Raw genomic sequence first — 12,961 nt, 5'->3', positions numbered from 1 at the left:
CCCTGCAAAGTCACAGGGGTGGAGCTGTCCAAGACTTTGGGAGCTCACTTTATCAAACCAATGTGTCTTGGATGTGAGACATGCCATCAAAGGAGATTATTCTGGAGCTTTAAGATTTAATGATTGTTCTACTATATTTGGGACTTGCATGTACCCTGTAGCCACTTTCTTTTAATGGGTTTCTCCTTTTTGGAATAGGAATGTTTACTCAATGCTTGTACCTCCATTGTATCTTAGATGTAACTAACTTGTTTTTGATTTTACAGGCTCATAGGTGGAAAAGACTTGTTTAGTTTCCGAGAGACTTCAGACTTTGGACTTTTGAGGTAACACTAAAATGAGTTAAGACTTTAGGGGATTATTGGGAAGGCATGATGGTATTTTGAAATGTGAGAAGGGCATGAGATTTTGGAGGGACCAAGGGCAGAAAATATATAGTTTGGGAATTTGTCCCTGCCCAAATCTCATGTTTAAATGGAATCCCTAGTGTTGTAGGTGGGGCCTGGTGGGAGGTGATTGGATCCTAGGGGAAGATTTCCCATGAGTGGTTTAGTACCATTCTCTTGGTACTGTCCTCTTCATAGTGAGTGAGTTATTGCAGGATCTGATTGTTTAAAAGTGTGTGCCATCTCCCCTTTCTTCCTCTTTTCTCCTGCTTTGGTCACGTGAAGTGCCTGCTCCCCCTTAGCACTCTGCAACAATTGGAAACTTCCTGAGGCCTCCCCGGAAGCAGATGCCACTAGGCTTCCTGTACAGCCTGCAGAACTGTGAGCCAATTAAACATCTTTTCTTTATAGATTACCCAGTCTCAGATATTTCTTCATAGCAATGTGAGAATGGCCTAATGCAACAAATATAAGGGAAAACATAATAAGTTTGCCTAGTGTCACAATCTGGATAAGTGTGTGAGGTGGATGAGTGTCTTAAAGCCTAAGCAGATCCCAATACTATCTTGCCTCCCAAATGTGGCAGTCTTGAACAAGCTCACACAAGATTTCTTCTCCGTTTTACAGAACTGTCTTCAGGGTTTCTACTACACATTTTATCTTCCACATAGTTGACAGATTTAATTTCTGAAAGGCAGATCTGAAAAAAAATGATTACCCTGTTCAAAGAAAAATAATCCAAATGCCCTAGCAAGACAATCAGGCCCTCTCTCATCAGCCCCAGCTATACCATTTTAATCTCAGTTTGCTCCATTTTGAACTATCTCACCATGTACTTAATTACACCAACCCAGAAAGCTTGGCTTATTACTTTCCTGCCTCTTTTTTTCTTGGATATGCTAAACTTTCTTCCTGGGTTGCTCTTTCGACCTCAACCAGGCTAATGTTCTATACTATATACTTTTCAAGATCCTTTCAAGTGCCATCTTCAGCTAAACAATTCTTTGACTCTCATACTCATACCTAAATTTCTTTTACATAAAAGAATTATTTCCCTAGACTTCTCAGTATAATTTGTGTTAAACTTGTGTATGCTATTTATTATATCGTAATTTGTTTTAAATGTGTTATCTGTCTTTCCAATTAAATTCATGCATTTTAAGGTTAGCGAATACATTTCAAGCTTCATGTAATCTAAACTATTTGAATAACAAAGCAGGCATAGCTCTCTCAAATGTGTACGTGTCTCTTGATATAGTCACCACTTCACTGCTAGTTTCCGTAGACAGAAATGTTATTTAAGCTTTATGTATGTTTTTAAACAAGTGTTTCCAGTATTAATTTTATTCAATCTTGATTTAATAGGAAATAGATTTTCTTTTATTTGCACCATAGGCTCCCCTTAATTTGATTCCTTTAATGGTTAGCATTTCTTTGTTTACCTCATCTTCTCAGATTTACCATTTTAAGTAGAAAATTTCCAAAGAAAACACAATTTATTCACTTTTCATTGGTCTAAAAAATTTAAGTCATTTTTGCTATTTTTTATATGTACAAAATAAACATTTGACAGTTACTTTTCCCTTGACTACGAAGGGAAATACAAACTTTAGAATCAAATTCAAGAAAAGCCTGGACAAGACCTATTCTTTTTTTTGAACCCAAGATAGTTTTATTGTAAAATAACATTTAGATGGCTTTCATATGTTTGAATCATGGCAGTATTAAAAATATTTCCATGTTATCTAATTTGGTGCTTCTCAAACTATGTAGAGTAAAGTAATTTTTTAAAAGCTTCTATTTTTTCATGGACTGATACATTTGTAAAATACAATGAAAATAAACTATTAGAAAAAAATACTCATATATCAATTATAAGCCTCACTATTTTATGATTAAAATAGTAGATTGGGCAAGCATAAAATATCTCTTTTAAATGTCTATGATAGCTTACAAATGCCCATTCCTAACTATTGGATTATATACAGTAATAATAGATATTTGAATCATTACTGGGATGAGGAGTACGTCTGCTTATAGGAGACCCTAAGTGGCACATAAAGGAGTTGTCATCTCTTTTGGACAATACGGAATGAATATGAACTATCCAGATTGTGACGGAACACACTCCAAGCAAAGGAATCAAATTTTCCTGAAACTCAAGAAATAAAAATTACAAAATATGTTCTGAGCCTGATAAGTAGTATAGAATGTTGACACATGTAGTAATAGAGAAGAGCTAGAAAGTAATCTGAAGAATGTGAATTGGGGTACATAAGAGACGTATAAAGTTGGAAAATGAAGGGTAAGTCTGTTGAAAGATCTGCTACCTACGAAAGAAATGCCTTCCAGTGAACTCACGTGTCTTATCTCCCATTGTTTATAATCCCCCATCCCAGATTAGAGTTCTCCCTAAATCACTCTGCCTAAAGTAGTCTAGTTAAACTCAATGAATATCACACCATTTAATATAAGGGATACTTATTGCATTTCTCTGCGCTTCTTAGCCATATTTGACACCACTAATCTTGTCCTTTTTACTTAAATTATCTTGGTGAGGTTTCTGTGATGCAACATTCCCCGTGTTTCTATCTCTCTGGTACATTCTCCTTGTTTTCCCTTGTCATCTTCTTTTTATTTAAAACACATGCTGAAGTTTCTCAGGCCTCTGTTACTGGTTCTTTTCTCTTCCTACTCATTACGTTGTTCTTTACAAATTTATCTTCTCTAATCCAACACTACAAAGATCACCTATACATTTTAAATTTCCAAATCAACATATTTAACCATGACCACTCCCCTGAGTTCTTCATGGCCAAAGGTCTAATGGTTAACTCTACTTGGATATCTCACAGGAATCTCCAACTTAAAATAAAAAAAAAAAGGATGATTTCTAACTGCCTGTCTACTTGTCTGCACTCAAAATAAGAAAGCAAGCTAGCAAGCAAGCAAGCAAACAAACAAACAATATTCTTCCCTCCCTGCGCGTGCACACACACACACACACAGACTTAATAAATTATTTTAGCCTCAGGCATATCTCCCTGTTATAGTCTTCTTATAAACTATCTAGGATACACATAAATACATAAATATAACTTCTCCAGGAAAGCCTTCCTGTTCCATAAAAAATGAATAAAAGTCAGAGATACCAGATCATGCCTAAGGAAAAAGAAATCACACTCTCAGATTTATACTAATATACTAGACTTTCTGAATTTACCTCCCATATGCTTTTGATTAATTCTTATATCATGAAACACCATAAGAAATAGGAAAAAGAAGACTGAAGGGGCATGGGGAGGAGGAAAAGGGGGGCAGGAATGTGAGGAAGAGGCAGAAGAGTAGATGGAGCAAAAGAGAAGGAAAAATGAAGAGAAAGACAAAAAAAAGAAGATAACGTCATTTGCATGTACACGAAATTCTGAAAACTGCCATGTGGCCATTCTAAGGCAGATATTATTCCCATTTTACAGATGAACAAACTAAGGCATAAATATGCTAAGTATCACGTACAAGGTAAAGTATTAAAATGGCAATGTCAAAAATTAAGAATTGTCAAAATTTCTAAGGTTACAAAGGTACAATTTGTATGCACACTTACTATCCTATAATTATTTCTACTGTTTTCTGAGGACAATTGTTATTTTTACTATTAGAAGAATTAGAGAATTATTGAATGCTTTATTTTATTCATAAGAAATATTTAAAAAGCTTTTGAGAGTTTTACCAAAACAAAACAAAACAAAACAATAGGAGAAAAAGAGCTCTTGAGGTCAGGTTACTTGAAGAAAGGATTGAAGAAAATAGAATGAGATGATATTGGAAACATTTACCATTTATCAACTCAGGCTCTTAGAGTTCTTGCATGCTTTTGAATCATTGACTTATCAGTAGATAAGCTTCTGACATTTTACAAGAAAGAAATGAGACAACAGCAGGCAGCAACTGGAAATGGTTCATTGTTATATTTTTAATATTTATTTTTCCTACAATCTCTTATTTTTAATGTTCCAACAAATACTTGAAAATCGTATTTAACAATTATTTTAAATCTGCTCTCCATTTTGTTATCCATGATTAGTTATTTTAATCATTCATGGGAACTAACTAAATGAGCTAAATAAATATTTCCATCTGCTTTATGAAAATCTTATTAAAATTGTCATCAGAACATGACTGTTTATTAATGAATTACACACTAACACAAAGTTAAATTATATGTATTTGTTTTCAGGATAAGCTGGGGAGAATTTGAGCATTTGGTAAAATGGTTTGAGAGAATGTCTTTTTATGTGAATGTATGAACAAATAGTCTAATAATTTGATTTGATGTAGAAAATAATAAACTTTATTTTCAAATATTATACTCCTCCATCTCAAAACTATCACTACTGAACATGAATGCTGTGTCAAATTCACATATTTCTTGAACCGGAGTGCACTTATTCAACACATATTGTTTAAACACTTTCTCTGTGTTAAATATTGCTATTAATGCTGAAGATACAAGTAAGTAAAACAAACAATCTGATATTTTTGTGCTTATATACTAAGGTTAGGCCAAATAATGAACCAAAGAAAGAAAGAAAAATAAGTAGTAGTTTAGTTGGCAATAAGTCTAGTAAAGAAATAAAACAAGGAAGCATAATAAAAAAGGTTGGCTAGCTTTGCTCTCTCAGTAGTCAGGAAAAGCCTCCAGGAAATGTTAACAGTTAAGACCTAAAGAAAAGCATTGACTAGTTTTGAGGAGCAAATGATATTATCTGCCAGAATTTAACAGGCTAGTTCTTGTTGTTAGTAGGGGATATATTGAAAGTGATAAAGACACAAGTAGGAGGAAGATTCAGGAGTGCTAGAAGTAGAAGGGTTGATACATTTTGAAGCTATTGCCAAGAAGATGGATTGTATGTGAGGTGTGAGATTAAAAGACAAGTCATGATTTCTCCAAGTGTTTGGCCTGAGCTATTTGAAGGGTGTAGTTGCCACTTATTGGCTTAAGTAGCTCTGTGGAAGATGTTTGGGAGAGGACCAAGTGGTCAGTTTTAGAGATATTAAGTTTGATATGCCTGGTAAACATCCAGATAGCTCAATAGATTAAATCGATATATAGATATATAGATTTACAGTCGAAGGAAAATGATAGGTTACAGTATATATTTATGAGACATCACTAGGAAGTTTTTTTTTTAAATTATGGAACTCAATAAAGTAAATTATTGTAGAGGAGAAGTTGTGATGACTCAGTTCTTGAAAGTCCATTCCTAATAAGTCAGATGAAGAATCAGCAATAAGGAAAGGGAAAAGCCAATGAAGTTGGTTAAAAAACGTGTATATTCTCCTGGAACTCAAATAACAAATGCTAGTTAAGGAGGAGGTGATTAACAGTGGGAAATGTTGTTGATATACCCAGTAAGATAAGACGTGAGAATAGACCTCTCACATTTAGCAAAGTATTTGCCATGCCTCACTGGTGACCTCAGTAAGTTCAGATTCTGAGAACTGATGGAAGCGAGTGCCCAAATGAATTGGGACTAGGATACAGTGAGAAGAGGCAAATGAAAGCTGACAATATGAATACCTGAGGAAAGTAATGAGAGAAATGGGCAAAAACTAGAGACGACAGCAGAGGGAAGAGAAAGCTTTTTTATTTGTTAGGCGCGCGCGTGCGTGTGTGTGTGTGTGTGTGTGTGTGTGTAATTAAGTTAAAGAGCATAATAAATATGTTTTCTTTCATCCCAGGACTTTTCTTAAAATTTTTATCTCATGAATATTTTGAGTCTATACTTTGTCCATTTTAAAGTTTGAGTAATAGACATAAAACAAAGTTTCTGTTAGAACATACATTACTAAGATAATACATCTCATTTAAGATATTTGAAAAATATATCTATCCTAAACATTATAACAAATCATGTCAAAGAATAATTAAATATTAAGAAGTCAAATTTAAATTCTTAGCCAGTTATGAAAAGGCTCAGCATTTGTTATTTTTATATTTTTATGTACATTACTTTCTCTCTCCAAATGATTATTAAAAATAAAATAATAATAATAATAATTTTATCCATATTATGGTCAAGGCACTATTCTAAGCATGTAACATATATTATCCCTACTCTACTAGAAGTTTCCAAAGTAAAATTTATTAACTTTATTGATATGATTTTATTAACCCATATTCTAAATAAAGGTCTTGGGGATGAGCAATTCAGTGACTTTCTTAATCCTTGATAGACACAAATGATGTAACAGGGATTGAGTCCAGATATGCTTAATTCCAAAGTACATGGTATGTAATTTGTACCACTTTACAGCATAGTAAGTATTGAAAGATGGGCACTAAGTTATAAGCAACATTTCTTTTGTACACTGGGTAGAGCCAGGTACAATGAAGGGCACTTAATATAATCTTACTATAAAGTTGTTAATTTGTCTAAGAAAAATAACATCAGGAATAATAATAAAAAATAAATCAGTCTTTTATATGTTTACAAATTCAAAATGTTAGAAATCACTAAGCAAAAAAAATTAATCTAGAAGACTTTTTTCTCTCAAGTGTCTCACCACTATTATGAAACAATTTATCAATTTACAAACTAAAACAAGACACAGCAAGATCCAGTTCTACTCAGACGTCAAAGATTTGAATGCAGTAAATTGCACATTATATAAGGCTGATTGTGCAATAAAGGATTATGAGCAATCCAGTGTTAATCCTCTATTTAGCCTGCTAAGTTTCTATAAAGATCTGCCACTTGAGATGCAAATGTCAGGACTCTTATAGTTCAAACATGAGATTCCCATGCAAAATTGCAAAATTATTATCTCTAAATAATGAATACTTAAATTTCATTTCTTCTAAATGTTTAATTTTTTCACAATTTAATTAACATCTAAAAATATAAAAATCCCTGTCATCTTCAAACAAAATATGAATAAGAAAAAATTTAAATGTATGAGGCAAATAATTAGAAACTCATTGGCGTGTGTGTGTGTGTGTGTAATTAAGTAAAAGAACATTTAAACATCATTAGTTTTTCATTACTTTAAGGTGGATTGTCTGTCAGGGTCTATACACATGTCAGAAAGGACACAATAACCAGTGTCATTTTAGAGTCGTAGTCTTTGGAAATCCTTGACTTATTTGAATTTCATTCCATTTGTTGCACTGTGTCCTTGAATTTAACTGTGTTTTTTCTTGTAAGATTTGTGTTTTTCATAGTGGAATATTGTAAACATTAGCAACTTCTGAAGAGTAATTTTATTTTTTTATTTTTCTTATGATATTTAAATATTAAATATTTGTGTAATATATTTAAATATTAAATTTTTTATGATATTTAAAAATCTCAAAACTTCACCTTGATACTAAAATAAAAGTAAATTATAGAAGTCCTGAAATTAATATATCAAAATTCTATTTTATATGATATATATTCATTGCTTATATATGGCCTCAGTAGAACTATAGAAAAAGCATATGATTTAAAATGTACAGAAATGGTTTTTGATCTTTTAATTCATGACCTGTGTGCACTTATAAAAGGTCTTAATCTTTCTTTTCCATCTATGAATTAAAGTTAATATAACTCAATTTATAAACTGGTCATAGTGTTATAATTACTGAATAAGAAATTATATATTATGTACTTGGCAATTATTAAAGAAAGGACTAAACAGTTTCTTTTTTACTTTTTTCTAAAGACCTAGCTAGAACATGGAAAAATGGAATGAGTGATTGCATTTTATTTTTAGAACACAGCAACAAAAATGTATTCAACATTTTTGTAAAACAAGATCAAGCTCTATTTTATTACCTGTACAAATATGCCTTTCTCATATTAAGTTAAATTAATAGTACTTTTCAAATTTATTAAAAACTGAAAATGTTTGGAATATTATTTATGCATATGTTTATCTAAAATATAAACATATATTTATAATTTAGTTTTCTAACCTAAGGAGAGTATATTTTCTCATTCCTTAGTGCAACATCTGTGAATATGGATTTGGATGGGTAACATTTCAAAACATTATTTTCATGAACTTAAATAGTGTTTTTGAAGCAAGTAAATTTTCATAAAAACTGAGGTAGTCACTTTTTCAGAAAAATAATAAAATCAATTCAAAATAATGCTTAAATGTTTAAATTTTTTCAGACATATTACATGTTACTTCTAACAACTACTGTGGCTTTTGCTTACTATTTTCTATAGAAACTAATCAAACTCTATGATAATTTGTATATACAATGAAGTACACGAAGACAAAAACCTGGAGACGTTTTACATGTAGGAAAATAGGTTGAGCATTTGTAATTTTACCTGTGGACAATGGTCAATGACAGCATAAAATTCACAGACCAATGACAGAACCTCATTATTATCTACCATTTAATTAATTTAAATTGAGTATGAGAGATGCATTGAACATCTTCTATTAAAACAATGCATAAAGTAAGCATCCTGTTCACCACAAAATTAAGGTAAAAGTCAGAAATGTATTTCAGAACAGTCGTGTTAGAATTTAAGCAAGCAATCAATAATATTTGGGGCAGAGAAGAAACACTTAAACAAATAAAAAAACAAATAAATAAATAAACTCACCTTATCCAGAATACATATCTGTTTCCTTGTTTGAGCATCAAGTATTTCAATCTCAAAGTGAGTCGTTTTTGAATGTTTGACTGCTGGAGCTGGTTTTAGAGGGCCCGCTGAGAGTACAAGTTTTGACAAAAAGTGAAAATTTCTCATATCATCCTTCAGTATGAAGCGTGTAGCTCTTTGGGAATGTAATGCTTTCTTGCGTTCTGAAGCGAGGGACTTGTGCCTTTTGAACATTGTGTGAACTAAGAGGAGGGTCTGTCATGTCAAAAGTAGACAATTGCAAGTGTGTTCCTTTTGCATCAGTTAAATACTGCTGGAGAACCTTTGAAAGGTCAAATGGTATGCCATTCCAAGAGTTCAGTTTTATTTAGCAGGCTTGAAAACAATGACTGATCTTATTTCTATATATAACACACTATTGTGATTTGCTGTGTAGAGTATTACTTTACCAGCAATTGAATGATTTCTTGCTTTCTCCTTTTATCTTTGCTTTGTAATATGACTACTCTTATCTGAAATTCCAAAGCAAGAATAGACAGAACATTCTCATTATCTCTGAGTTCTGGATGCACTAATCTTCAAACACACACACACATTTGCATTGAGATGTATTTAACATTAGCAAAGTGCTATCTTAAAGTTAAATTTTTAAAAGTCCTAGTACATTACTATGTAACATTAAAAAATGCTGTTTAAGGTAAAGAGAAGTGGCATATATATGTTTATATATGTTTTATATATTAATATGTTATATGTGCATGTGCATTTAAAGCATTCTAAAATGAAAAATTTATATTTGTCAGTACTAATTATAAATCCCAACTAACTTAAAATAACTGTTACACAATATAAAATGATGAATTCTTCACTTCGTATAAACATTGAAAAGATAGCAAACTATGAGATTAGAGTTTGATAGAGAACAATTTTGTAACCTGGGGAAAAAGAAGTAAACATTATTTTAACATTGTATATCTTTGGAAATCTGTTGAACTAATATACAAAATCTGTAGTAAACATCACATTTTCCACAACACTATGTTATGGAAAGTACAGATAGCCCCAGAATGAAAACTGAAATCTGAAAAACATCCTGGCAAAAGAGCTTTTAGAAAAACTCCTACTCCTCTGACATATGTAAATCTGATGAAGAAACAACTGAAAAAAAAATCCAAAATATATTATCACTGATTCAAAATGATATTAAAGGAAAATATTCTGGAATATGATTTTCAATGAAAACATAAAAATAAAATGACACAAAATATATAGGGGAGGAAACCTGTTATCTACCTGAGGCTAATCTTTACTTTTATAAACAACTAAAATAATGTATTAATTTTTAATTTTATTATACATTATACCATATTCACTTTACACTCTTCAGTTATTATGTTCACACTTAATATTTTATATTACATTACACTCAATATTTTATATTTTCAAAAATATAAATTATAGGGATATGTGTCTGTTTTTACACACATGTGCGGGCACACATTGTGCAACTTTATCATCTAGTTGTTCAGCACTTCAAACTTGAAATCATCTTTAACCTCTCCATTTCTCCCACACCTCACATCTAATCCATCAGAGATCCACTACACAATCTGTTCACAGTTACAATCCAAGCATGAATCTCACCTGTATTGCATATCCAAACTGCTCTTCCTACCCCAACACTAGTCAATCAATAGTCTATTTTTAACACAGTAGCTGGAGTGACCTGGCTCTATATTAAGTGGGTAACTTAATCTGCTCAACACACTGCAGGGGCTTTCTATTTTATGTTAAAAAAAAAAAAAAAAGCCAAAGATCTTTGCAAAGGTTTGCAAAGTTCTGCATCACACAGAACCCTATGACATCTCTCTGACCATATCCCCTAACCTATTTACTGCATTTAGAACAGTTTCTAACATAGACTGGTGATCTATAAACTGTATTAAATAAATTAATTAATGACCAAAAAGTGTAATTTGAATATGTAACAGAATGATGTGGTGCTAAGTTATTGCATTATATTGAAATGACCTAAACACTATTCATATAATGTTTCTCCAGATTTTTTTTTAATTTAAAAAAAGGAATAGTTGGCTGGGTGCAGTGGGTCACGCCTGTAATCCTAGCACTTTGGGAGGCCGAGGTGGGCACATCACAAGGTCAGGAGTTTGAGACCAACCTGGCCAACACAGTGAAACCCTGTCTCTACTAAAAATACAAAAATTAGCTGGGTGTGGTGGCAAGCACCTGTAGTCCCAGCTACTTGGGAGGCTGAGGCAGAAGAATCGCTTGAACTCAAGAGGTGGAGGTTGCTGAGAGCCAAGATCGCACCACTTCTCTCCAGCCTGGGTGACAGAGCAAGACTCTGTCTCAAAAAAAAAAAAAAAGAAAAAGAAATAGTCAAAAGAATTCAGAAGCCAATTTGAAAGAGCTCTCATAGCCAAAGTTTGAATAATTCAAGCAACAGAATAAGTACTAATAATAATGGGTTCAAATTCACAAAACAGTATACCTAGGAGTTCATACCATTATAAATAAATGATTGAATATATAATAAATAAATTAATAAATAAAAATCAGGAACAAGGCTTCCTTACACAAGACTTCTACATAATTTATGGATATACTGTCTCCTTGAGTGTGGGTTTCAATTACTGACACATTTACAAAAAATAATGAATGAAAAGGGAAAAATAGCCACTTTATAGAAGAGAAATCCAGAAAGCAGATAGCATGTTAACCACTTGACCAAGTCTATTATCACCATGAAAAGTCATGTTGCCATTCATGTACTCATTATGTCATGAAAGGAGAAGAATGCTTCACTCTTGTAATATTCCTTCAAACCTCATTATCTCAATCCAACTATAAGAACACATCAAGGATAAATTGAGGGACCCTTTACATAATACTGGACCAATACTATTCAAAAGTATCAATGCGATAAAAAATCGAGGAAAATTGAGACTGCGACAGATGAGAAAAGCCTACACAGGGACACTACTGGAACATTCGATGTGCTATCCAGGGTTGTTTTCTGGAATCAAAAAAGAATGTTAGTGGGAAAATCTATTGAAATAAATATAACATCTGTAGTTTAACAGTATTGCATCAATGTTAATTCTGAGTATGGTAAATCTACTACGGTGATGCAATATGTAAAATTAAGGTAAATCCAGTGATGAATATACAAAACTTTCTACTTTTTTCTCAGGTCTGGTAAATAACACTGAATTAATACTCGTATTGTACTAGATAATGGATATCATTTGGTAAACTATATTGCAATTTAAAATATATTTAAAATTAAAAAATAATAAAAATACACACACATTAATAAAAATACACAGTCACAAGATGGAATCTTCATTCCAGTTGCATTTAGTTGTTAAAAACACAGAACAGAAAAAATTACATTATATTCACTTCCTATTTTTTATATTTTTTGGCAAAAAGCATTCCATCTCAGTTTAGTCTCCATTTGAGGTGTTACTTCCTTTCAGCTCATTTTTAACATTAACAACATGCTTAGAGCAGTTTTAATTTACAGAAAAATTGAGCATAAGGCACAGATTTTCCTAATAATCCCTTGCACATCCCCAACATCAGTTTCTTTAATTATTATTTAACATCTTTCATAGTGTAGTACAATTTTTATAGTGGAAGAACCAACATTGATATATTATCATTAACTAATTTCACTAGGTTATTCTAGGTTTCCCAGTTTGTATTTTACTGTGTTGTGACAAATGCATAATGTATCCACCATGACAATATTATACAGAATAGTTTTGGTGACCTAAAATATTCTATCTACAAATTGTTCATCCCTCCTTAGCCCCTCTAAGCCCTGGAAATCACTGATGATTTTATCATTTTCATAGTTTTGCTTTTCCCATAATGTCATTAGTTGGAATATGTAGTATGTAATGTTTTCAGACTGGCTTCTCTCACTTGGAAATTCAT

The 12,961-nt window shown here is 32.0% G+C and overlaps 1 protein-coding gene across 2 annotated transcripts in view; it reads right to left on the bottom strand.

Moving 5' to 3' along the window:
- The window catches only part of TECRL (trans-2,3-enoyl-CoA reductase like), a 134,941-nt gene extending 125,597 nt beyond the window's left edge, over window positions 1–9,344 (bottom strand). Inside the window, exon 1 of one of the 2 annotated variants that reach the window (XM_054485753.2) lies at window positions 8,996–9,344. In XM_054485753.2, the coding sequence (XP_054341728.1) occupies window positions 8,996–9,229 (234 nt within the window). In that variant the 5' untranslated portion in view covers window positions 9,230–9,344. The remainder of the gene's footprint in view (window positions 1–8,995) is intronic. The other variant, XM_063663644.1, reaches the window with a different exon arrangement.
- Window positions 9,345–12,961: the final 3,617 nt, after the last annotated feature.

This window comes from Pongo pygmaeus, chromosome 3, assembly GCF_028885625.2.
Source record: "Pongo pygmaeus isolate AG05252 chromosome 3, NHGRI_mPonPyg2-v2.0_pri, whole genome shotgun sequence".
NCBI lineage: Eukaryota > Metazoa > Chordata > Mammalia > Primates > Hominidae > Pongo > Pongo pygmaeus.
Note: the sequence above shows the minus strand (reverse complement) of the source record. Positions and strands in the feature narration are given on the sequence as shown.